Source organism: Capricornis sumatraensis, chromosome 2 (genome assembly GCF_032405125.1).
Source record: "Capricornis sumatraensis isolate serow.1 chromosome 2, serow.2, whole genome shotgun sequence".
NCBI lineage: Eukaryota > Metazoa > Chordata > Mammalia > Artiodactyla > Bovidae > Capricornis > Capricornis sumatraensis.
The window spans coordinates 10,121,685-10,148,756 of NC_091070.1; the positions used below are offsets into that span (position 1 = coordinate 10,121,685).

Below are 27,072 nucleotides of genomic sequence, written 5' to 3' on the forward strand. Positions count from 1 at the left end.
GAAACTAGCCAGCCTCAGTCAGTAACTTTTGGAAGACTTTAAAACAGGTTTTAAAGGCAATAGCAGCTTCCCTGTGGTGACTTTGCTTGGAGAAGATAACTGAGAAATACCGATTTTCTTTCTGTTAACTTGCTTATAATCACATTACTTGACCAGTGTATAATTTAACGAGGATTTTTCAGTTAACACAACTGAGGAAGCGGGTGCACCCTGGTGCTCTTCCAGCTTAAGTTATTGCTGACTCAGTAGCGGGTTTAAATCTTGTATTGCCTTTGGCTTCTCTTTAGTTTCTTTTCTGGCGTATCATTCCATCACATGAAAGAATCCTGTCATATATTTGAACCTCTTAAAAAGCACAAGTTTTGGCAAACTAGAATTCTTATGACAAGCTATTTGCCTTTAAAACAGAAATTTCAGTTTTCATAGGAAAAAATTAAATATTCGTTAAACCGTTGGATGTTTGAAATTCGAGTTTACAAACTGCAGTTATACAAATAGTGTCTTTCTAAAGCAGATTTGACCCCATTGGCAGTGCATAGGAGTACCTTTTTCAGGTTCTGTAGTGATAGTGACCCCTCTGAGGCTGCTGATAAAGGATGCTTTGCTTATAGGTTGAATTAAAGATCATTTGTTAAAAAGTGGACAGATCAAAGAAGAAGTTACTGCCCCTGGTCAGTAATTACCAGGATGGTGAGTGACTTTTATCTGGTATAAACTGTTAGAAATTCATTTGCCTTTCATAACTTAACTGAAACTAATTTTCAAAGTAGCCTTAGGATGTAGTCTTCTTTACACTGGAAAGAAGGAGCGTACATTTTCTAGCCTTTCAGAGCAGACATGCCAGTAATAATAATAGACGTGCCATCTGTTAGACTCATCACCTTAAGTGGCAGGCACCATGCGGAGTCCCTTATGTGTACTGTGTCGGTTCGTCTTTTTGAGTAACTCTATGTGGCAAGGACTGCTGTCCCTATTTGTAGATTAGGAAGTTGTCTGCAAATACTTTTGTGAATAAGGAGAGAGATTAAATGACTTACTCAAAGTGCACAGGTAATAATCAGTAGAGTTTGAATTGAGTGTTCTGACTCCATAACCTATACTGTTACTTACTAAGCTTGGCTGCTTAAATAAATTCTCCGTGTAAAAGCAAACCAGTGGACGCTGACAAGTATGTACTCACTCATCGAGTGTGGTTGGAGACCAGGCTCAGGCCTAGCCCTTTGGTATGCTCTTACACTTCTCACTTGGCATTCTTATGCACACTTTCACATTGAAATTTATCTGTGAACTAGAGGCCTTTTTTTTTTGCGGGGCTACAGCTGAGAAGGTGTCTGAGATATCTTCGCTTGTTTTGCTTAGCTGCCTTGAACGTAGCAGGAGCAGAGCTTAATCAGCCTCTCTCCTGATCCATCCATCCCTGCCCAGTCACCTGCTCCTCCCTTAGTGTGCTCCGTCCTGGTAGGGACAACCCCGCACTCATCCTGCAGCCTTGGAGCCTGGGCACCTCCCTTGGGCTCGCTCTGCTCTCATCTGCACACCTAGTCAGTAGGTAGGACCATCTCTGTTTCCTTCACATCACTTGAGTGCATCTGCTGTTTTCATTCCATTGTCCTCTTGAGGCTGTCCTCACCCCTCGATTAGACCATTGTCACAGCCTTTAACTGGTCACGGCCTCCAGCCTGGCATTCCATTGTCCACTCTCGAAAGTGTAAGGACGAGCATGTCACTCCTTCATTGAACTCGTGAGTCTCCATTGTCCTCAGGATGAAATCTGAATTCCTTAGTAAGGTTTGTCAGGACCTCTCTAGTCTGGCTTCTTGATGCTCCTCTGGCTTTTTCTCTTTCCCCCTGTGACACTCACTCTATGTGTTCTGAGATGATGAACTTGATTTTCTCTTACACACTGTGCTCTCTTTCATTTGATTCTTAACACACACTTTTCCCCTGGCCTGCAGTGGTTCTCCCCACCCCATCCTGGAGCATTCCGTCCGCCACCTCCTCCTGGACACCCTCGAGGTTCAGTGTAAACTTCAGTTACTGACGGGGAGGCTTTCCTCTCCGAAACATCGGTCGTACGTTCGTTTAATGTCTCCCTTACTGGTAAGGCAGCAGGTTCTCTGTAGCGGAGACCTCTGCTCCCCCTCGTTTCCAGCCCCTGGCATAATTCCCAGCGCCTGGGAGATACGTGGAAAGAACTTAGAGAACAAATTAGAGATACGGTTTCTCCCTTAACAAGCTCAGAGTCTAATGAGAGCCAGAGTATGGTGAAGAAAGAAGCTCAGAGCCGATGATAAGTCCTCTAATAAAACGCTGTGGGATCACAGAGGAGTATGTGAGTGATTAACTTGGCCTGGGGGAGCAGTTTCACTGTGTAACTTTATATTATAGAAGAAACTGACTTACAGCATTCAGATGGGGGAATAAAAGAGTTGTGCTGAGCAGTGGAACTGATTCAGTTGCGTTTGCTTTATTCTTTGCTCACTAGTTGAGCGGCTGTTCTCAGTAGACTTTTGACCTTCTAAGGTTGTTATCTCAAGACCGTCAGAACTCTAACCTAGATGTAGAGCTAGGTAGCTAGCCACGCTCACTGAGTTGACTGACCTTCTCGTCGTCCCCGAACAGAATCAGCGCTGGCTCTTTTATGTTCCCCATTACAAATCACGCGTCTGTGTCTCTGGGTTCTCATAGCTGACATCTTCAGTGTTAAGCCACAAATAGCAGACGTGCTGCCCGTGCTTCCATGTCTTCCTTGCCTTTCCAGCTCTGACCGCCATTGAAGGCACAGCGCACGGGGAGCCCTGCCACTTCCCTTTCCTGTTCCTGGATAAGGAATACGACGAGTGCACCTCGGACGGGAGGGAAGACGGCAGGCTGTGGTGTGCCACCACCTACGACTACAAGGCGGACGAGAAGTGGGGCTTCTGTGAGAGTGAGTGTCATTCAGCAGAAGGCAGGTCCATGTTGTGCGGCGTCTTGGCCAGCAGTTCGAGCCCTTTTGGTAGCTGTCTGTGTTCTCCCTCGCGGAGAAGTGGTCAGCACTGATGCTGTGGCTGTCCCTTAAAGCCTGGACGTCAGCACAGGAAGGGGGCCGTGTCCCCACTTCCAGGCCATCACCCGGCAGCTTGTCACACATGTGCCTTACGTCGAGGTGGTTTTCGTGTACATAGGTTGTTCTGAAGACTCTCAGGCAGGGTACTGAATTAATTAACATGAAACGTTTTTTTGGCAACAAAGGATACAGAACATTATAGTAAAGGTTAATTAATAGTGGTTAAAAGGAAAACAGAATTCCTTTTCTAAATCCTTGAGTGAAATGCACTGTGCTAAGTTAACATTTGACAAGTATAGTCTGTTTAACTGTCCTAAGTGTTCATGTCAGTACAAAGGGGCTAACTTCTAAAGGCAAGCTGTATTTTCAGGAAAAACTTGCTCAAGATAAAGAGCAACAGAAAACCTTGAACACATCTCAGTTGATACCAGATGACAGTAATGGCTCTGGTAGAATATTTAGGCTCTCCTAGAATATGACATCTTATATGGTTCATCTTTGGAGGTAGGCCAATATGATTAAATGCTCCAGTTTAATACATCAGATTTTTTTTGTATTATAAAAACAGCTCACTTCTGTTTCTATAAATATTAGTCCTAATGAAATATTCATACATCTGTCATTTGATGAGTTACAGATTTCTATTAAAATGCTATATTACCATAACAAAATAACTTTTGCGAAATTTATGATAATTCTGTTGTTTTCAAGGTTGTATTAATGTTAGTGTATAGGAAAAAATAGACAACTTGAACATTAAATTGAGATCTATAGTTAATAAAAATCAAATTTTTATTAACTTTTTAGCATAATTAGTCAAATACTTTTTCCTTGTAAAAATATACAACAGTTCAGGTGAGGCGGAAGTGTTCTTCAACAGTAATAATATTTTTCTGACTGTTTTTTCCTGTCCTAGTGTTAGCTGACCTTGGCATATATAATCATAAGCTCCTTGTGAAATTTTAGTTAAAGTGAATTCAAAGTTAGAATTACTAGCAGAAAAGTACCTCCAAAAGCAGACTGAGAGTGCTTTCTCTGAAAGAAAGTGATTTCAATGAGTTTTGTTTCCCTGAGTCCTGTCTTTTATCAGATAAAGGCCATACTTAAAACCATGTATCTTTAGAGTCAGATTTTGAAATGGTGAACAATCATGAATCGTGTTTGCATGCCCACCCAAGAGAAGGAATATGTTCTGATGTCTGACAAGTAATTGGTGGAGAATTATCCATGTAAATGCAACTGACATTTTGTTTTCAGCCGAAGAAGAGGCTGCAAAAAGACGGCAAATGCAGGAAGCGGAAATGATGTACCAGACCGGGATGAAAATCCTCAATGGAAGCAACAAGAAAAGCCAAAAAAGAGAGTAGGTTGCACGGCCCACTCCATCCTTCCTTTGAGCTAGGCCCTTGCTGAGATAATGGCTGAGCGCTTTTTAAATGGAACGTACTGCCAGAGATAAAAAGATTTCCTAAGGTGCATTACAAGAAAACTTAATATGATATATATGGACATTAGGGACATTACTTTTATCAGATTTTAGCTTGTTGGGATAAACAGGTCATAAATACCAGTCCTAAGAATGAACCACGAGCAAATGACAGTAGATGATTAAGTTGCAGTCATTTCTCAGTGCCAGGAACACATACTATTCAGAATTCAAAGTGACAAAACAAAAGGAATTGTTGTCAGATGTTTTCTGGGGTTTTTTGTTTTTGCTTTGTAATTTTCTTACAGACAAAGTCTAGAATTTAGAAATGAAGGAACATAAAACAAGTGATTGTCCTCTAACATTTTATGTCCCCTGAATTTCAGCTGATTTTTGCTATAGTCTGTGCAAAGATTTTAAAGACAGTTGTAGTGGTCATCATTGGATTTTTTTACTGGAGACCATATTATTACTGTTCTGACATTGCAAAGCAAGTTAACTTTCTTAATAGAACTTTTCAGGATTACTGTTAGTATAATTAGAATTCCAAGATACTCTAACAACAGAACTGGTATCCTAGGTAAAAACGAAAGTAGCCAGAATGTTTTGTAAGTGACACTGCTTTAGTAAAAATATCAAAAGAGTTCTGTACAGTAAGGAAATTAAGCTACATTTTAGTAGATCTTGAAAACAAATTTTAATGGTAATTCCAAAATGTTGCTAATTTGTTTTTTCGTTACTTGTGTTTAAAGAGCTTATCGGTATCTTCAGAAGGCAGCAAGCATGAACCACACCAAGGCGCTGGAGAGAGTATCCTATGCTCTTTTGTTCGGTGATTACTTGACACAGAATATCCAAGCAGCAAAAGAGATGTTTGAGAAGCTGACCGAGGAAGGTTCTCCAAAGGGACAAACTGTGAGTGTGCTCTCTATGGAGATCTCTCTGCACGCGGTGCTGCTTTATTTTAACAGCCTGATACTCTCGTTGCCCTGACTTCCTTAAACAAGTAAGACTGTAAATGTTAATTTTGTGGCAAGTTATTTTACCAGTCTTCTTGGACAGTCTTTTTTTCTTCATCTGAGAACATTTATAGTCATTAAGGCATTTTTGCAATTGCATCTTGCCAAAATTATATTTGCACCCAGCTCTGTGGGGATGGACGCTCCTGTGGTTAGGAACCTTACGGGCCTTGCCCTGAGTACCTCTGCACCCACCTGTTTATCTGTATGCTTTATACTGTCTTTTCATTTTGTTTAAGTGTTTTCATGTAAAATAAGCAGTTTTATGTAGTTGAGTTTATTCATCTTTTTTATGGTTTCTGGGTCTTTTGTCCTACTTATAAAGGTATTTTGCCCACTTTAAAAAAAAATGCCTTCAGTAATAAAGATTTAGCAATGGTGTGGGATTTGCTTAAAGATAAAATTTCTGGTCACAGAGGAAGTCTGTTTTCAGGCTATGTAAATAATAATAGGCATCGTTACCATTGTTTTCTATAGGACTGCTAACCAGTCTGCAACTCTTAGATAGTCTTGGTTTTGGTTTATAAACAGGTTATGTGTTAATTGCTCCCCTTTGTTTTCAAGGCTTTTTCCCCCTTCGAAATGAGTTTAGGTTAAATTCACACATACATTCTTTTTTTTTTTTTTCATTTATTTTAATTGGAGGCTAATTACTTTACAATATTGTGGTGGTTTTTGCCATACATTGACATGAATCCGTCACGAGTATACATGTGTCCCCCATGCTGAACCCCCTTCCCACCTCCCTCCCCACCCCATCCCTCAGGGTCATCCCAGTGCACCGGCCCTGAGCACCCTGTATCATGCATCGAACCTGGACTGGTGATCTGTTTCACATATGATAATATACACACACATACATTCTTCATCTTCAGACACATTCTATTCTGAGAAATGGCCTTACTTTTAAAACCTCTTGTCTTTTTAATAATAGAACCTTACCGTACCATGGTGCTTTTTTACACTTGCAAAGTACTCTGTCCACTGTAATTAATGCTTGCTGATGAAACAAAGCAGCAGAATCACAGTGGCTTCACACAACGAGGCGCTATCTCTTGCTCGCGCCAGGTCCCGTGCAGTGCTCCTGCCTGAGCCACTATTCGGATGGTGGCTCGGGACCCAGGCTGCTTCCATCGTGTAGCTGTCCTCCAGCCAGAACACAGGGCTTCCAAGCCATCATGTGGGGAGAAGGGGGAACTGGAGGAGCCTGGGACACTTTCAAGGACCAGGCCTGAAACTGGCTTGCATCCCTTCTGGTCACATCCGACGCAGTGGCCCTCCCTAACTTCAAGGGAGACTGGACAGTACAGAAGAGCTCCTGGATTTGGATGAGAATAGCACCTGCCTTTACAACTTCAGCTTATGCTTTCACGTCGTCAAGGATGATCCTCAGAGAGCAGAGGGCAGAACCTTACCAGTGCATTGTTTGCTTGACTGGTTGTTTTGTTTTGTTTTTGAGAAGTTGTGTATGCTCTAGCAAGGGGAGGTGACCTTTTTCCCTTTGCCCCTTCAGTTCAGCCCCTTGCTGCCTCTTTTTGTTCCTAGGATAGTGATTTTAGTAATCCCTTACCCATTATCGGGCTTCCCTGGTGGCTCAGCTGGTAAGGAATCCACTTGCAGTGTAGGAGACAGGGAAAGGCTCCCCACTCCAGTATTCTGGCCTGAATCCCATGGACTGTATAGTCCATGGGGTTGCAAAGAGTCAGACGCAACTGAACAATTTTCACTCACCCATTATCATTGTGTACCACCCTCTACATAGATAATATATTGAAAGAAAATTTTGTTTTTTAAATTTATGACAGTGCTGGGTCTTCATTGCCACACACAGGCTTTCTCTGGTTCCACCGAGCTTGGGCTTCTCATTGCGGTGGCCCCTCTTGTTTCGAGCACAGGCTCTAGGCTCTCGGGCTCAGTTGCTCCATGGCGTGTGGAATCTTCCCAGACCAGGGATGGAACCCATATCTCCTGCATTGGCAGGACTTCCCTATCACCAGGGAAGTCCAATAGATAATATTTTAATGTAATGATATAGGAGGCATTTTGTTTTCATAGTAGCTCTTCCCCAAGAATCAAGTAAAAGTCATATTTAAGTGTGTTCAGCTTTGGTTTTCTTAAATTGTCTTTAATCTTCAAGCTAAATTTTTTTACTTGTTTAAACTTACATTTCATTGTATAATTTATAAAACCTTGAATGCATTTCTGAGGCTTTTTGATTCCACAGTTGTGCATATTTGCAGCTTTCACATTTTTTAGCATTTAAAGACCCTTGCATCTTCTCATGGTTCATAAAACTGTGTCTGCCTTAGGTAAACTTACACTCATGACTTTTATCATTTTGTTTCAGGCTCTTGGCTTTCTCTATGCTTCTGGACTTGGTGTTAATTCAAGTCAGGCAAAGGTAACACTTGTTAAAACTTTGTTGTATACTATAGTGTGAATTGGGTGACTGTGTGCCCACGTTCAGTTAAGCGCCTTTCGTTCTTTCACAGGCCCTTGTTTATTACACTTTCGGAGCTCTTGGGGGCAACCTAATAGCCCACATGGTTTTGGTAAGTAAGATTTAAATGGAAGGTAATAAAATTGCTAACAATTGTAGTAATATTAATCATTACAAGTGGCCACCACTTCTCTAGCTTTCATGATTGCAGTTTACTTATATTTATTAAGACCCAATATTCACTTGAATGTCCTTCAAATTCCTGTTACTGGATACAGCAGGTGAATCTGCGTGTGGATGAAAATTGGTAGACTCCACGATTTTTCATTAAAATGATTAGTTTGGCTGATTGCCCTTAAAATAAGAATCTGATAAATGACTCTTTTCTCAATTTTCTCTAAGTTGGAATTGTTTGTCAGAATCATTTTTTAGATTGGATTATGGCAGATTTTATGTTTAAATTGATGATGGACTAACTATACAAAAAGCCAGTGTCCTATAAAGTTTACTACAGAGTATCTCTTATGTGTTACCTGACAGCACTGAATATTTAAATGGCTTAGTGGTGAAATATAGCATCTGACCTCCACGTTCTTTTCTGCTGAGGTGTTTAATCTGCCTTCTACTTTATAAATTGACTTTAAGAGAGTCGTGTGACCTTGGCCCATATTGGTGGTGGTGGCGGTGGTGGTTTAGTCACTAACTCATGTCCGACTCTTCCAACCCCATGGATAGTAGCCCGCTAGGCTCCTCTGCCCATGGTATTCTCCGAGCAAGAATATTGGAGTGGGTTGTCTTTTCCTTCTCCAGGGCATTTTCCCAACCAAGGAATTGAACCCAGGTCTCCTGCATTGTGGACAGATTTTTTTTTTACCAACTGAGCTATGAGGGAAGCCTCTGGCCCACATTACTATGTTCCAAATGAAGGTGTTAAGTTCTTGCAGAAATAAAAAGAATAGACTGAGCAAAAATAAGACCAAAAGCAGAGAAACCAGTCCAAAATCTAGAAGGGGTCAACAGGCCTGCCTAGTCACTGATAGGACTATGAGACTTAACAAAGAAGAAAAATCTGGTTTTCCGGCCTGCTGGGCGGATCCTGGATAATTTTCCCTTTGTGTATTCTAAAACACTGAATACTTGTCATTGGGCTTCTAGTACAATTAGATCTAACGCCAGCCTACAGCAAGCGTTTACTCTCGAAAGGGGGACATGAGTAGGGAGACCATTACAGTGCAGCCTGGGAGCATCAAGAATCACGGACAGGCCCCAGCCCACGCCGGCATGGGAAGCAGAGGGAGTTAGGGAGACCCTTCTGAAGAAAGAAGCAGCTGTCGGCGGAGAAGGGAATGCCAGGTAGACCATCACCAGGACAGGCAGACAGGGGTTGTGTAAAGGGCTGGATGTCATGCCAGGGAGCTTGGGCTTGGTCCTCTTACAGAGATAAACCGTTTTCCGGTACCTGAACTATGAGAGGGTCACTCTAACTTTCTGAAACATTCCTCACTAACTTTGAAGTTTTTTCATTTGTTCTTCTAATCTCCAAAAATGTTTATTGCTCCCACAGTCATTGAAACATTGTTTTTAGATGAATTTGCAGAAAACATGAAGTATTTCTGACAGAAATCTCATTTTAAAGCTGTTTGCCAATCTTCTTAAATAGGGGCTACAGACGAAGAACGTTAAGTAGTATTACACGTGTTATTGTACACTTCTGCCCTGAGGACTGTTAAAGTTGGTGGAGTTATGTGAGTCTGTGTGACTCCAGAGAGCTCTGTTCTCTTCTCTTCTTCATAATTAGCTGTCTTCCCCTTATTCTGAAGTCATTCATTCCTGGTACTGCTGTACCTGTCTCTAGTAGTTTCTTGTCTTCCCCTAGATTGCTAGTTGGTTGCTTCTTTAAGAGTTATTAATGCTTTGGAAGATTAATCGATTTCTGTTAAAACTGTGTCTAAAGTAAGATTGAAATCTCATCTAAAATCGAGAGCCTAGGTAGTTTTCTCATGCAGGTAAACGGGCACACACTGCATACAGAAAGTGGATGGCACACACTGCATATAGAAAGCAGATGGCATCTATTTTGATTGCTCTCAGAACTTTCGTATCTATTTCCCAGGTCTTAGCTGTAGTCTGATTGTTAAAAGTTGCTGAATAAGTTACCTCAGAATGTGACACTCAGGATAAATGAGGTGGCCGTGTGTTTGTATCAAAGGACAGTACCGTTCCCCTCTGCGCATGGTTACCTTTGTCTGTTCCTGCTAGAATGCCACTGAAGCACGTGAAACTGCCCTCTTCTCACTGAGGTTGTATTTATTACAGGGTTACCGATACTGGGCTGGCATCGGGGTCCTCCAGAGCTGTGAATCGGCACTGACTCATTATCGTCTTGTGGCCAATCATGGTACTTGCTTTTTTTGCCTTTTACATTACCAAAAAAAAAAAACCAGACTTAATTTTAAATCTATTGTACTACTTGAAATACTGTGACTGGCTCGCTCAAGTGGAACCGTCTTTACGCTAGTTGATTAGGAAGTGCTTTTTTAAAATTTGCTTTGGATTCCACTTCTTAGTATTGTGTGGGAAAGAAACTGAATTTCATTGAGGTGACTGTTTCATACTCCATAGACCACAACAGAAAAAGTTCCTTTAACACAATGTCTGTTGGCACTTGGAGCTGGAACGGTACTTCTCACTGTGGGACCACCCCTCTGACTTTCGTCCCATGTTGCTTTGTCCCTGTTTCAGTTGCTAGTGATATCTCGCTGACGGGAGGCTCAGTGGTGCAGAGAATACGGCTGCCTGATGAGGTCGAAAACCCAGGAATGAACAGCGGAATGCTCGAGGAAGACTTGATTCAGTATTACCAGTTCTTAGCTGAAAAGGGGGACGTGCAAGCCCAGGTATGTGTTTCAGGGTCTCGTGCAAGGTCACGGCCCTGTGTGTGACAGCCTCTGGGGCAAGCACTCGGAGCCATGATGGTCTCACGGAGCTATTATTGGCTAGAAACAAGTCCCATTTACTCTCCAGACCTTCCATTTGGATTCGTCTGGGTTGTGACCCAGGCATTGATGGTGCCTTAAAAGCTGGCCGGGTGACTCCAGTGTGCTCCGCGGTTGGAAACTGTTCCTCCAATGGAGCAACACCACAGTGGTGACGAAGGCTCTTACTAGTGTCACCAAGATAAGAACTGTCACTTCCTCTGAACAGAAAGTCTCTGGCACACTTGTAATTTCAGATGCTGTTCAGAGCTATTTACTGTTCATTTCCTTTGCTTATCTTAGACTATAATTTTCTCAAGGTCAGGGACCGAAGTAGACCTGTTTAATGTAAACTGTATGGCATACATCAAAGTATCATGTGTGATTTGTTGTGTCATGGGTTGTTTTGATGATATTAAAAAAGAGAACTTCACCATCCATCTTTATTTAAGTTGACAGTTCTTTCTGATTTAGAAACATATAGGGATGAGCAGTAGATACTTTTCCAATTAATTTTAAGACTAATAGAAGCTAGCACTGTAGATTAGTTTGGCCAGGTTTTAAATCTTATGTAAAAAAAGAAAAAGTGTTATGGCATTTTTTTGGTATCAGCTTCTTTTGTTCAGTATTGTTTGTGAAATCAATCCATGTGTTTTCGCATAGCTATAATTCATTGATTTGCATTGCTATGTAGTATTTCGTTGTATGAATCTACCACAATTTATCCATTTTATTCTTCCCAGATTTGGGCTATTACCAGTAATAATACACACAGCATTATTACACACACAGCATTATTACACACACAGCATTATTACACAGATGCATAATACATGTCTTATGCAAATCTCGTCTCAAATTTTCATAGCTTTATAGAACTTGATATCTGATATAAATACATTCTACCTCTATCATGTTTTCATCATATTTAGCTCTGATATTCATTTTTTTCATTCCTATATAATTTAGAAATGAATTGCTTCATTTCCATATAGTCAGCCCTCTGTATACTGCAGGTTTTGCATCCACAGATTCAACTAACCATGGATCAAAAATAGTCAAAAGAACTTTTTTTTCCCCAGAAAGTTCCAAAAAGCAAACTTGAAATTGTTACACATCGGCAGCTATTTACATAGTATTCACAACTATTTGCATAGCATTTACATTAAATTTTATAAGTAATCTGGAAATGATTTAACATGTACAGGAGGTTGTGTGTCGGCTGTACGCATTTTATACAAGGGACTTGAGTATCTGAGAATTTTGGTATCTGTGCAGGGGAGGGGGTCCTGGAACCAGTTCCCTGTGGATACCAAGGGATGACTGGACATGAACTTTCTATTTGCCTTTTTTGTTGATGGAGTCTCTCTTAATCCATTGTAGTCAGAATATACTCTTTGCTGTTTGTTGTTTGGGATTTCTCGAGACTTGCTTTATGCCCCCATCACTTGGTCAGTTTGGGCAAATAGTCCATACGCTAAAGAGAATGTGAATTTCTGCAGTCGGATGTAGTGTTCTGTATGTGTCTGTTGAATCAGGTTTCTTCATTCTTTATTCAACTCTTTTGAATCCCTACTGAGTTTGTCTGCTTTTTCTGTCCTGTGCAGAGACGACGTGATTGCAGTTTTTCACTCTGTGGATTTCTCATTCTTTTAGTTCTGTCAATTTGACTTTATATTTTAATCCATGATGAGTGCATACAGACTGAATACTGTTATCTTTCTGTTGAACTAACTTTTGTATCATGAAATGTCCTCTTTTTATCTCCAGAAATATTTTTTGCTTTCAATCCCCTGGAGAAGGGAAAAGCTACCCACTCCAGTATTCTGGGCTGGAGAATTCCATGGACTGTATAGTCCATGGTGTTGCAAAGAGTCAGACAGGACTGAGTGACTTTAACTCACTGACTTGCTTAATACTGACATAGCTGCCCTTTCTTTCGGTTAGTATTTACATGGAATATGTTCTGTCTTGTACTTTCAACCTTCTGATGTTTAAGGTATGTTTTTTATAGGTATCATATGACTAGTTTTGTTCATTTTTAGAAATCTATTCTGACAGTCTTTTAAGTAATTAATGACACATTTGGGTTTTAATTTTCTATCTATCTTGTTTTTATTTTGCTTTTCTGTGTTTCCTTTTCTCTCCTTTCATACCCTCCTTTGGTTGGAGGTTGTCTGTATTTTAATCCTATGTATTTTTGAACCCCACAAGATAATTATTCTTTTATACAGTCCATCCAGTATAGCATTCCTCATGGATTTGCCTTTCTGTTGTTCTTTATTTCTTGTCTCATCTCCAAGCTTCCTAGGATAATTTTCTCACTTCCTGAAGAACACCCTGTAATTCAAAAGATTTGAACTTTTCTTTAGTTTGTGTAGAAATGCCTTTTCTCACCTCTTTCAGAATGATGTTTTGCAACTAAAAGCAGATATTAATTTTTTTTTTAATGTAGTAGAGTAGCATCTTAAAGAATTAAGAAAAATGTTTAATTTTCTGTGTTATGGACAGAACCCTTTTTGTGACCAAATGTTTCTTGTTGAGCTAATTTAATTACAGGCCAGATGCAGGTGCTACCATCTACAAAACCTTGCCTCCTTTTTGTTCATTTCCAGGTTGGTCTGGGACAGCTGCACCTGCATGGAGGCCGTGGAGTAGAACAAAACCATCAGGTACCCTTCCTGATCTTCGGGCTAAGCTTTTCATATTGTGGCAAGCTATGACACTCCAGATGTATTTCTTGCAAAGTCAGTGACAATATCAAGCTTTGAAATTGAGTCACCATCACAAATGAGCTTTCAAGATCCAACCCCTGAGGAACCTGAAGAACAAAAAACATGGTCATACTTTGCAGTGATGGGACAGGTTTTGTTAATTCCAAAACTAGTTGGCAGTGCTGCCAAAAATGCATAGAACAACGTCTTGGTTTTCTATAGGAATGTGATAGACATATGTCTGAAAACTCCTACTGGAAGGTATTTCCTAGAACTGAGGAGACCTCAGTGTTGAGTTTTTGAGAAATTAGGCATGTGCAGCTGTAGCAGCCACATCCATTTCCAGTCCCCAGTTTTTATCTGCTTTTTGTCCCGTGTGTTGCTCATCTCTTCCCTTCTGCCCGCAGTACATCTGTCACTTACGTGAATAATTTCCTACGTGCATTTCCTAAGCAGTAACCTGTACAGGTTACTGCAGATATAAACTGTGCGTCTGATGGTACAGTTCCCTTGCTTTAATTTCTTTCAAGTGGTCTGTGATTTCCCATAGCTTGAAAGCCAAAACCTTCGGCGGGACCCCCAAGGCCTTGGACTGTTTCCCTCGCCAGCCCCTTGCTTTCTGAGACACAGGCACAGGGACCTTTACTCAGGTGTTTGAAAATACTAAGAAGCTCCCTGTCTCGGGACTTCTGGAAGGCCAGTTCCTCTGTCTAGAGTGAATATTATTATCCCACCTCGTTTCTTCGCCTGACAGTTTGTACTCATCCTCCAGAAGGCAGGTCCAGTGTCCCTTCCCCTAACACATCTCCCCTGACCCCTACCCCACCGCAGGAACAGGTTGTGTACCACAGTTAGGAGTTCTGAAAGTCTGTATTCCCTGTGGCCTTTGTCATTGTAAATTAGTCAAGTATGTAGTATAATTGTTCCTCCTGCTAGAATAGGAGGCTCAAAACAGCATGGGCTGTGTCTGCCTTGTTTGCCACCTCATTGCCTGCATCTGGCGATGCTTACTAATGAAACCCTGTTTTTCTGCCATGCCAGTTAAATGTTCTAAATAAGGTTATTTTAGACACCATATTGCATCGACTTTAAGAATTAGATCATAACAAAATGCATTTATCACTGAAACTATACCAAATATTGATGCTTTTTAAAATATACTATTCAGCCAGCATTTTAACAACCTTCAGTGTCTCTCAGACATTAACATTTCATGTTGTTAGGCCAGTGAACACACCAAATGAACTGGTGAGTAAAAATGTCAGGTGAGAAAACAGAAACCTGGTTAAGAGTGTTCTGCTTTGCTTTATACAGCAAGTTTTGGGATATTCTTAGTGCTGTATGCTACCTACCTGGGAAGCAGTTACACAGGTGAAGTTGCTCAGTCGTGTCCGACTCTTTGCGACCCTGTGGACTGTAACCTACTAGGCTTCTCCGTCCATGGGATTCTCCAGGCAAGAATACTAGAGTGGGTTGCCATTTCCTTCTCCAGGGAATCTTCCCGACCCAGGGATCGAACCCGGGTCTCCCGCATTGGAGGCAGACGCTTTAACCTCTGAGCCACCAGGGAGTCCCAATATATAATGGCATGAACTCAACCAGCATTGAGTAGTACCGCCTGTCCCAATCAACCCGAGGCATTCAGGATACAGTGCTGGACCTTGCCTTTGGTTCTTACCTTTGCAGAGCTTCAAGTTTAACAGAAGCATGTTATTTTTTTAAACAATCACACCAACAAATGTGTAGTAAATTGTGATTATTGTTACAAAGGAGACTTAAAGTGTCCAGTGGTGGGTTCCTGACTGGAAAGTAGCACTTGTCTCTGAAGAAATGTGGTTGACATTTAAGTTGAACCTTGGAGGTAAGGTCATCCCAGGCCAAAAGAAACAGATGTGTCTAGGTCCTCAGGCAAGAAGGAACATGGCACTGGTGTACCCAGAGTGCAGTGAGCAAAAGGTCAACCGTGCTGAGATAAAGGGTCTGATCTGTTCCTTACAGCGCTTCAAGGAGCTGCAAGGTCCACCCTGTTGAGGCTTAAGCGCAGTCGCTTTGGGTGACCCCAGCAATGAAAGCAGAAAGATCAGGGAGGGGCGCTTTGCAGAGGTTCCGCCAGGAAAGAAGCCCGCTTCGACTGGAGCCGTGGGGAGGGAGGGTCGTGGATGCGCTCCAGGTGTGCTCGGTGGCGAAGGAAACAGGACTGGGGGCTGGATTGGCTGCCAGAGGGACTGGGGGCGCCTGCGGCAACCAGCAAACATTGCCTTGCCATTTACTTCAACTTGTATGCTTCAGTGTAACAAGATTTTTTTTTCTTTTTAATGTTTCTGAAGTAATTATTTTGGTTAAAAGCCAAGGGCAGATTCTATTAATAACTGATTCTTTTCATAAATTCCTTCTCACAGAGAGCATTTGACTACTTCAATTTAGCAGCCAATGCTGGCAATTCCCATGCCATGGCCTTCTTGGGAAAGGTACTGTACATCCTGTGAACATTTTCTTTGATAGCAAGAGGTATTCACCTAGTAAGCACATATGGTATTCATCATCTACAATTTAACAAAAATAAGCTGGAGATAAAATTTCCAATACAGGCATATTATATCTTAAGTGCTACCCTGAGACATTTTCTTAAGTAACTTAGAGGGAACATAGCATTTGTTTATCAGGATGTTAATTCTCCACTGAAGCTAATTGTCACTATCTGCAGCCCTACTTTTGGTATATGATATGCAGTAGTAAGGGATCTATTCTTGATGTTGTACTGTTTTTTGCTAAGTCTGTCATAATTGCCTGTTTACTTCCATGTTGAATCGAGACAATTAGAGTTTGTTGAAATTTATCTGCAGACCTTATTTAATGTCTTAAATATGATAGCATCACCCACTTCTCAGTGCAGTTCTTTTCTCAGACAAGGAAACATTTAAGTCTAGAGACTAATGAACAGATTCCATATGTCACGGCATGTTCTCACCACTTCCTTTTTCATTATTTTGAACACTAACACAGTGTAAACCAATGGACCTTTTCACCTTTGGCCAAGTCCTAGGGTTAGGAGGCTCAGCTAGAATATGTCTCAGAAGCCTTTACAAAGAGAAAGATCTCATCAGTATTTGCCGCACGATCACAACTGGTCATTTGGGGCCTGAGAACTTTACATTTAGATGTTCTAACTATTACAGTGTAGAAATTTGTATCACCCATCTATTTTTGTTAGCATTTAACAACTTTTCTTTTCAGCTCTCTCGATTCTTGTTCTGAATTTCTGATTTCCCCTATCTCAAAAAAAGATTTCCTTTCCTTATTTCCCCAATATACACATGGATAAAAACAGTACTACCGGTCATTCAGTCTTCCTTTCTCTTGGCCCTTTTATCAGGTCCCATACCTGGTGCTCTGTAATCATTCTGTGTTGAAACCTTTTAAAATAACTTTTCGAGTTACCTCTTTTCCTGAACTTAAGACCGTCCTTGCATCTATTATGGGGAAAGCAGCGGGCGACACTGCTCTCGGCTCTCCTTCTCCTCATGCGGTCACTTACTCCAGACCACTGATTGACCGTTTGACTGCCCTTGGTCAGCGTGAGAAGAAAGATTTATCTTGGGGTTTAAGATTACTCCTCCTGAGATTGATCAGTGCACTGATTTTATGAGTCGTGATTATAGATAAGTCGTAAATTTGACATGACCAAGAATATATTAAAAATATCTACCTTTAAGATTTTGCTTTTAATTCTAAAATATCCTGTGGGAAACTATAACAGTTTGTTGAAAGATTTCATGAAATCTTGAGATGAGGTAGGGGAAAAATGTAATTGCTGAGAAGGTTACAGCTCATATTGAAATTAGGGTCTGTCTGTTTTCTAGATGTATTCAGAAGGAAGTGATATTGTACCTCAGAGTAACGAGACAGCCCTTCACTACTTTAAAAAGGCTGCTGACATGGTAAGCCTTCTTGACTCATTGTATTGAAATGTGTGCCATATTCCTGTTATTTTAAGAGATAAGTTTTTAAAGGAATTAATCATCATCAACTTATTCCATAAATTATTGGAAGTGCTTATGTTAATATGATTCATTTGGATGAATGGATTAGGAAGAAACCTTCTCAATAAAAAGCTATATACATATGTGTGTGGGTGTGTGTATGTGTGTATTAGGGACCAGATCATTGAATATTAAGTCTGTTTCAATTTTACTGAGAAGTTTCCTGGCCAGGGAAATAATGATTTTAGTAAAAGAACTGGGAGTTATATAATTTACCCTCTTTGTATTGCAACTTGAGGTTTAAAGCTTCACTGACTAGTTTTGATCATTATAACACACAAGTTAGACTTTCTTTGGCCCCGAGAAAGCTGCCTGTTGAGTATTTAAGACCCTCCGACGCCAGTGTACACACGTACCTCTCTGTCAACTAGAACATGTTGGTAACTGGTATTACTACTACTAGTTGTACTAGTATGACTAGTACGTGTTGTCCCAAACGACAGTTAAGTTTTTCCTGAAGGGGCACTGTGACACTTGTTTTAAAGATGCTTCTGTCCTTCTGAGTTTCAGGTGAATACTAGATTTTTTCTTCAAGGTCTCAAAGCAGTGATTGTCTTTGTTCCACAACAGTCCAACAACCTTAAGCATACCCTTGCCACTGATCTCAGTGTGTTGATTCTGCCCTGTGGCAGCATCTTCTTTGTTGGGCTGGGAGGTTACCAGTGGAAAACCACCCCCCCCCCAAAAAAAAAAGTGACCTACTTTTAATGTTGGAAAGATTAAACATATCAGTCATGTTTCATATAACAGATTTGTGAGCCAGATAGTCATAAGGTAAGTCACCAAAATTTAATTCTAAGTGAATTTACTCTTAACTGTTTTTCAGCAAATATTGAATGTTAGGTCTCCAAAACTCAGTTTCCTGTGTAGTCTGACGGGAAGGAGGAAATTCTGTTCTGAATTGAAAAACATACTAAGACATGTTTTGAATATGCTTAAAATTATTTCTCTTGCAGTCACTTTTTCTTGCCTTTTTTTTTTTAATGAATCCTTTCATTTTGGTCTGGTTGGCAGGGCAACCCAGTTGGACAGAGTGGGCTTGGAATGGCTTACCTCTACGGGAGAGGAGTTCAAGTTGTAAGTTTTCAGTCCTAACGTTCTGACTTCAACAAGCAGTCAGCTGGTGACGTAGGGAAGTGTTCCTTAACTAACTCCCAGTCCCAGGTGAGGCTGTTCCGTTTGTAACCAGAGCTCAACCTGGGCCATTCTTTCTTGGGTTGGGTTCCCTGCCAGCCCTCACCCCGTCCCACCGTAGCAGCAGCCTTCTTGGCACGGCTGTGTCTCTGGTGCCTTCTCAGGGCGTGAAACTGTTTCTCATGCTTCCATCTCTGCTCTTCGCCTCACTGACTCTCCCATCCCTCTCAGGCTTCAGTATCTCCAGGCCGTGTCTTCACTCAGGCCTAAGAAAATTCTCAAGTCCTGTCGTGTAGAAGGAGGAAAGCTCTCTGCACTGCCCCTTGCCCTTCTAGCTGCCACTGCTCTCCTTTCCAGCCCTTTCCTGCAGTCCAGGTCTCTCCAGAGAAGGAACTCCGTGAGCTGCTGCCATTCACCCCTCAGCTCTCAGCAGTCAGGCTTCCACCTCCTGTCACTGCTCTGCACGGCTCAGCAGTGACCTCCTCCGTGTCGGCCCACATGGCGCTGGTTCTGCCTCCCTGGACTCTCTCCTCCTCGGGGCCGTCCAGGTTTTCCGGGGCCACTGCGCCTCGTTCCTCTGCGCTTCTTGCTCACTCTGGAGGCCCTGGATCCTCATCACCATCCCCACCTCTGTACGATCTCCCAAGCCATGTATTATTTTAATTTGGGCCCAAACTAAGAGCTCGGTAGAGAATTCTAGTCTGTAGACATTCCCTAACATGAAAGACGGGGCTGTGGTCTCATTTTGATTTCCTTCTAGTCATTTTAGGATAGTAGAATCCAGGAGTGTCATTTGTTTCTTTTTCTCTGGGGCTGTGCATGATATTTGAAATATGATAATGATGTTTGATAAGCTGTTCAGGGAGGAACTAATAAGGAGAGAATAATTTTTCTTATTTAATGTTTAAAAATTGAGGTTTAAAAGGGTTTGTTGATTAATAGAAAAGCTGTGACTGTTTCTTAATTTTTGGTCTGCTGTTTTAGTAGTGTTGCTTATGCTTTCTGAGAGCAGACATACAAGTTCTTTCACAAAATAATGTATTTGTTTTTCTTCACTGTCTTAAATGTTAATCCACCATGACTTAAAAAATATTACCATCTGTGTATTATTAAAAAGAAAATCTTTTAATGACTTCAGGAATATTGTGTGCTTTGTGAATTCTTTTTATGAATGAATCTCCTGACTTCAGAATATGTCAGCTTTTCGAGCCTTCTCATCATGTGATCATGTGACCTCTTTTTCTCCAGAATTATGATTTGGCACTGAAGTATTTCCAGAAAGCTGCTGAACAAGGCTGGGTGGATGGGCAGCTGCAGCTTGGCTCCATGTACTATAGTAAGTAATGATGGATACTCCGAATCTAAATTCCCTGTTTTCCTCTAGATGTCACTCTGATACGGAAGTGAGAGCTATTGAGTTTCTATCTGATTAATGTCCTCCCAAGTCAATAATTTGTGCACATCTTGTATTGCCCTGTAGAATATATTAATCTGTGTTAATGTGTAAGTCTATATTAATAAGATTCACATCATTCTGGAGTAAGAATTCTGAGTTTCATTTAGTTTTATTCCTAAGTAAGGCTTCTCTGATGCTTTAACTAAATCACTCTTAACACTGTTCCTGACCTCTCATGTGATTTTCCTTACAGACGGCATTGGAGTCAAGAGGGATTACAAACAAGCCTTGAAGTATTTTAACTTAGCTTCCCAGGGAGGCCATATCTTGGCTTTCTACAACCTGGCTCAGATGCATGCCAGCGGCACTGGTGTGATGCGATCATGTCACACTGCAGTGGAGGTACGGGCGCTTCTGTGCTTGCCCGGGAGGAGAGTCTGCTGTTCTGATTCTGGTTCTCTTTGTATGGTTTCTTCTAGAGCAGAGGCAGACTCGGCCGACTAGCACTGAGACACTGAGGGAAGGCTCTGACTGTCGCACTTACTGATTCAGTTTGTCTGTCCCCCTGGAATCAGCCTTTATAAGCGTGGATATTATTGTCTCTCTGGCACCTCAGACAGTATCTGAGACATAGCACAAAAAGCGTGTGTTAAACGAATGTTGCAGGGGGAATCCTAATATCTCCTAGCTGGAGCCTTTCCTCTTTAGCTTTCTCATGATTGGCACCTCAGAGGAACATTGTTAAACACTTAGCACAGTTTCTAAGGGCTTCCCAGGTGGCACAGTGGTAAAGAATCCACCTGCTAATGCAAGAGACATGAGTCCGATCCCTGGGTTGGGAAGATCCCCTGGAGAAGGCAAGGGCAACCCACTCCAGCATTCTTGCCTGGAGAATCCCATGGACAGAGGAGCCTGGCGGGCTACAGTCCCTGGGGTCGCAAGGAGGTGGACAGGACAGCATGCACACACAAAGTTTCTAAACCTCTCTATGCTTCAGTTTCCTTCCTCGTAAAGTGGAGCTGTTACTGGGACTTACCTCATAAGAGGGTGGCCCCTCACAGGAGGAGTGAGTGAGCTACTGTTCAAATTAGTATCCCAGATTTATATATGTATATATATATTTTTTAATAAAATTGCCAGAGATTCAGACAGCAAGCTTAACAATTGCTTGTAGCCAATGTGCAAAAAATGATTTCTGACGCACCTCTCTTTTTTCCTGTCCTCACAGTTGTTTAAGAATGTGTGTGAACGGGGCCGGTGGTCTGAGCGGCTCATGACTGCTTACAACAGCTACAAGGACGGGGACTACAACGCCGCTGTGATCCAGTACCTCCTGCTGGCCGAGCAGGGCTACGAGGTGGCGCAAAGCAACGCAGCCTTCATCCTCGACCAGAGTAAGGCCCACTCCCGTCCTGCCTGGGGGTTGGAACACAGGGTGCATGTCAGGATCAGTTCAGTCGCTCAGTCATGTCCAACTCTTTGCTATCCCATGGACTGCAGCACGCCAGGCCTCGTCCATCACCAACTCCTGGAGTTTACTCAGACTCAGGCCCATTGAGTCGGTGATGCCATCCAACCATCTCATCCTCCGTCGTCCCCTTCTCCCGCCTTCAATCTTTCCCAGCATCAAGGTCTTTTCCAATGAATCAGTTCTTCGCATCAGGTGGCAAAAGTATTGGAGTTTCAGCTTCAACATCAGTCCTTCCAATGAACACCCAGGACTGATCTCCTTTAGGATGGACTGGTTGGATCTCCTTGTTGTCCAAGGGACACTCAAGAGTCTTCTCCAACACCACAGTTCAAAAGCATTAAATTTAAGACATCAAGTTAACTTGTTTAAACAGAAAAGTCACAAAGATATTTCTTTATTGAACTGAACAGCCCACATGCTCAAGTTATTTTACCTCAGATCTCTAAGCCATCAAAGTGAGTTTTATGGAGTTGTCACTAGAAATAGATCCAACATTGATCATAAAATTAACTGCTTTCAGTTAAATACATTTTTCAAACTACAGCAAATACAAAAATATTGTTTTTCCAGTGGCATATAGATTCCTAGTGGTTCAGTGTGAAATGTCAGACTGGATGAAGCACAAGCTGGAATCAAGATTGCAGGGAGAAATATCAGTAACCTCAGATATGCAGATGACACCACCCTTATGGCAGAAAGTGAAAAGAAACTAAAGAGCCTCTTGACGAAAGTGAAAAAACTGGCTCAATATTAAGAAAACTAAGATTATGGCATCCGGTCCTATCACTTCATGGGAAATAGATGGGGAAACAATGGAAACCAGGACAGACTTTATTTTGGGGGCCTCTAAAATCACTGCAGATGGTGACTGCAGCCATGAAATTAAAAGAAGCTTGCTCTTTGAAAGAAAAGCTATGACCAACCTAGACAGCATATTAAAAAGCAGAGACGTTACTTTGCCGACAAAGGTCCATCTAGTCAAAGCCATATTTTTTCCAGTAGTCACGTATGGATGTGAGAATTGGACTGTAAAAAATGCTGAGCGCCGAAGAATTGATGCTTTTGAACTGTGGTGTTGAAGGAGACTCTCGAGAGTCCCTTGGACTGCATGGAGATCAAACCAGTCAATCCTAAAGGAATTCAGTCCTGAATGTTCATTGGAAGGACTGATGTTGAAGCTGAAACTCCAATATTTTGGCCACCTGATGCAAAGAACTGACTCATTTGAAAAGACCCTGATGCTGGGAAAGGTTGAAAGCAGGAGAAGAAGGGGACGACAGAGGATGAGATGGTTTGAAGGCATCACCGACTCGATGGACATGAGTTTGAGTAAACTCCAGGAGTTGGTGATGGACAGGGAGGTCTGGCGTGTTGCAGTCCACGGGGTCGCAGAGTCACACATGACTGAGCGGCTGAGCTGAGTGGTTCAGTAAGTTAGTCTCATTATTAATTCTGTGGTTAAAACATGCCTCGGGAAGCAGTGTTGTCCTGAATGCAATGATTCCTTTGAACTCAGTATTTTATTCCAATACTTGTTTAATTTCAATAACTTTTTCATTTAATATTTTATATCCCATTTCTTATTTAAGTTATGCTGCACGTATCCACCCTGGTTTGCAGATGAAGCCTAAAACTCTAGTGCCTTTCCTTAAACGCCTGGTTTGTGTTTCATTTTCCTTGCAGGAGAAGCGACCATCGTAGGTGAGAATGAAACTTATCCCAGAGCTTTGCTTCACTGGAACCGGGCCGCCTCACAGGGTGAGTGGTTGGTTAGTTGTAGAAGAAGAGTTTAACCTGGGGGCCTTTCTTTATTGTATCTTTGTTTTTATCTTCCATAATAAGGATTAGATCATATTATTCGTGACTTTAAACAGAGATACTGTTGCTTAACTTGTTTGCCTGATTGGTATTCATTCTTAGAATGAGTTCTAATCCCAGGTTTTTAAATTGAACTACAGGATCTTTATACTGGACATTTATATCATTCTATGCTTTACTCTAATTTTTAGCTTGAGTCTAGTGTGTTGTGTAAAATGACGATTGAATAAAGTGTCTAATAGAACATAGGTGTAAAACGTAAGATTTCAGCCTTTCCCCACTGTTTTGTTTGACTATTTCTTTTTCGTGCATACTACTCCCAATGTTATCTGCCCATCTGTTCTCCTATACAGTGCTCCAGTTGACCTATATAAAATGTTAAATGACACAGCAGAATACAATGGTCATTTGAAGAGTATTGTTAGTGAAATAGAGATTACACCCACTTTGTTTGCCTCTCCCTGACTATTAAAAAGCCTTCTTCAGAAGCCCAGCTCTTCTGATTTAAATTGTTTACTGAATTTGTAGCTTGGCTGAAGAAATTGCTATAAAGTTCGTGTGTTATAAGATGGACTTCCCAGGTGGCGCTAGTGAGAAAGAACCCACCTGCCAACGCAGGAGACTCGAGTTCTGTCCTTGGGTCGGGAAGGTCCCCTGGAGCAGGAAATGGCAACCCACTCCTGTATTCTTGCCTGGAAAATCCCAAGGACCGCGGAGGCTGGCAGGTTACAGTCCATGGGGCCACAAAGAGCTGGACATGACGAAGCACGCACATGCACGCGTGTGTTACAAATTAACATTCTATTTTATGGAAGCGTGTTAGCAAGAGGAGAAATAAGTTTCATCTGCTTTAAACACAGTTTCTGATGGGCAGTTTTACATTTACCCGCTCTTTCAGGCTACACTGTGGCTAGAATCAAGCTTGGAGACTACCACTTCTATGGCTTCGGCACGGACGTGGATTACGAGACGGCGTTTATTCACTACCGTCTAGCGTCTGAGCAGCAGCACAGCGCACAGGCCATGTTTAACCTGGGCTACATGCATGAGAAGGGGCTGGGCATTAAACAGGTGGGCGCGACCAGATGTGTGCATGCTGTCGTTTTGATCTGGGGGAAAGCATCTTCATTTTTATAGGAAATAGGCTTCCTTTGGAGTGTGCTCACATTTTAGGTGCTAAGTTAGAAGCCAGTCTTGTAGTATTTCGAAAGAGTTCCCGGCACCTCCCTCACCCTCAAGCATATGTATGTAATGATAGCTGCACTGTTGTATTTAGGGTATTAGGCCAAAGACAGATCCAGAAAAGTGGAAAACCATCGCTGCCTCTGCTGTTAACTCCTGTTTGAGAAACTGTCCATCAACAGCCAAATTCTGTCATTTCTAAATTATTTTGAAATGAATTAAAATGTTTGCTACTGATGAACTTATTCTCACTCTTACACTTTCCTACTGAAGTCTAATGTTCTTTAGACCTGTGGTCATGCAAGTTTCTGCCTGTGTTAAAATAACTTTGAAAAACATATCCTCTTATACATTTTTAATTTGAAATTTAAAATTTCTCCTAAGTTTCAAAGAGTCTTAAGTTCTAGCTATTTTAAATACTAAAATTTTTATAAATGGAATGACTAAATTACTTTAAATCCCAAAATAATTTGATACCCTCATTATTAACTTTTTGAAAAAAGCATGGCAAATTTGTTAATAAAAATTGTATCTTTTACTTTTCTCCCTGAATTTATATTTTAGTCCATTATTCCCAAAAGTTATATACCAGTGTAATATACTGATCACTCTGTCATGCTTATCTGAAACAAAAAGTATGTAAATTCGAATTTGAATTTTATTTCCTGTGATTGTAGGCTGTGTTGAGAAAAATTAGTGGGATATTATTATCATAGTCAATTATGAATATACTATCGATCTTATCAAACTCATGATTTTATAAAATTTTACTTTCTCTAATATTTAGAATGCATCTTTGAGATGAATAGAGCATTTTAAAAAATTATTCTAAGTATTGTGGAATAGATTTAGCATTCTGTTTTCCATTTTATAAATATGTGAGTGGAACCTCGTTCACATAAGTACATACATGGGAATGGGAAGAATTCTGTAGCAAGGTTCTTGGTTCTTTAAATGGCTTTAGAGTGCTGTGCGGAGAAGGCAATGGCACCCCACTCCAGTACTCTTGCCTGGAAAATCCCGTGGGTGAAGGAGCCTGGTGGGCTGCAGTCCATGGGGTCGCTAGGAGTCGGACACGACTGAGTGACTTCACTTTCCCTTTTCACTTTCATGCATTGGAGAAGGAAATGGCAACCCACTCCAGTGTTCTTGCCTGGAGAATCCCAGGGACGGGGGAGCCTGGTGGGCTGCCGTCTATGGGGTCGCACAGAGTCAGACACGACTGAAGCGACTTAGCAGCAGCAGCAATAACAGAGTGCTGGGCTCTCTTGGTCAGTGTGGGCTCTGAAACAGTGCCACGGAGCAGTGGCTTAAGCAACAGGCCTTTATTTCTCCCATTTCTGGAGGCTGGGAAGTTGAAGGCCAGGGTGCCTGTAGGTTTGGTGTCTGGTGAAGGCCCTCTCCTCTCTGTGGCCTCTCATGAGGAAAGAGGGAGAAAGAAGCAGCAAGCTTGTTGAGGATTCTGATGAGGACGTTAATTCCTTTCATGAGTACTATCCCCTTAGGACCTCACCCAACCCCGATAACCTCTCAAAGCCCTCACATCTTCATACCTTAGGGCATAGTTTCACATACAAATATTGGGATAATATAAACATTTAGTCTGTAACATATGCCAAAAACCAGATTAATCTGTCATCAAAGTTATTTCTAAGGATCCATCACTGGATAACTTGGGTAGGTCGCCCCTTCAGTTCTGTTGAAAACAACAAATTAGAAACTAGAGACTTGCAGAAAGAGGTGCTCCCTGGTCACTGGGCTCAACACTTTCTCAGTTTCTGGGAGTCACACCTGAAAGGCTTGTCCAGGGCTGATCAAGGAACTAGTGATACTCCTACTCATTCAGTGTCCTAGAGACCGTTTGTGCTTAAAAGAAGGTGGTTCATTTCAGTTTGTTAATGCACTGCTTTTTTGTCAAAGTGCTTACTTTATTGAATTTGAATATTTTATTTCCAATGTGTAAGTTTTGATACATTTATATGAACATTAGATGTTGAATATAGTTTTATCAAGAATCCGGAGCTGCAGGCTGTGTATTCAGTTCATGGACAGTCTACTGAGTAGCACACCTGTTGAAGCCTCCTTGCCCTGTCAAACCAGTCAGCCAAATCTGACTCGGTTTCTATCAGAAGGCCTGACTTTGTTAATTCAAATAAAATTAATGGGTTTGATGCCTAAAAAGATCACACGTAAGTTGTGGTTTTTACACATTTAGTAATAATTTGCAAAGACAATCAGAATTAAAGTAATAAAACTCTTAATTAAAAAAAATCTGTTTGTATAATAAGCTGTACAACAAGAAAATTAATGCTTTTTGCATCATAATTTAATTTGTAATGTTATACAAATTTAATTTGTAATGTTATACAAAGCTTATGCAAATTCTTACGAATAAAGACTGATGAAAT

General features: G+C 41.3%; 1 protein-coding gene across 1 annotated transcript in view; it reads left to right on the forward strand.

Moving 5' to 3' along the window:
* The window catches only part of SEL1L (SEL1L adaptor subunit of SYVN1 ubiquitin ligase), a 59,179-nt gene that overhangs the window by 22,512 nt on the left and 9,595 nt on the right, over window positions 1–27,072 (forward strand). Inside the window, exons 4-19 of the mRNA XM_068966461.1 lie at window positions 2,762–2,929; window positions 4,307–4,412; window positions 5,228–5,390; window positions 7,842–7,895; window positions 7,987–8,046; window positions 10,251–10,332; window positions 10,677–10,831; window positions 13,525–13,581; window positions 16,023–16,091; window positions 17,484–17,561; window positions 18,678–18,740; window positions 20,046–20,133; window positions 20,447–20,595; window positions 21,422–21,587; window positions 23,348–23,422; window positions 24,381–24,553. Coding sequence (XP_068822562.1) covers window positions 2,762–2,929; window positions 4,307–4,412; window positions 5,228–5,390; window positions 7,842–7,895; window positions 7,987–8,046; window positions 10,251–10,332; window positions 10,677–10,831; window positions 13,525–13,581; window positions 16,023–16,091; window positions 17,484–17,561; window positions 18,678–18,740; window positions 20,046–20,133; window positions 20,447–20,595; window positions 21,422–21,587; window positions 23,348–23,422; window positions 24,381–24,553 — 1,706 coding nt within the window. The remainder of the gene's footprint in view (window positions 1–2,761; window positions 2,930–4,306; window positions 4,413–5,227; window positions 5,391–7,841; window positions 7,896–7,986; window positions 8,047–10,250; window positions 10,333–10,676; window positions 10,832–13,524; window positions 13,582–16,022; window positions 16,092–17,483; window positions 17,562–18,677; window positions 18,741–20,045; window positions 20,134–20,446; window positions 20,596–21,421; window positions 21,588–23,347; window positions 23,423–24,380; window positions 24,554–27,072) is intronic.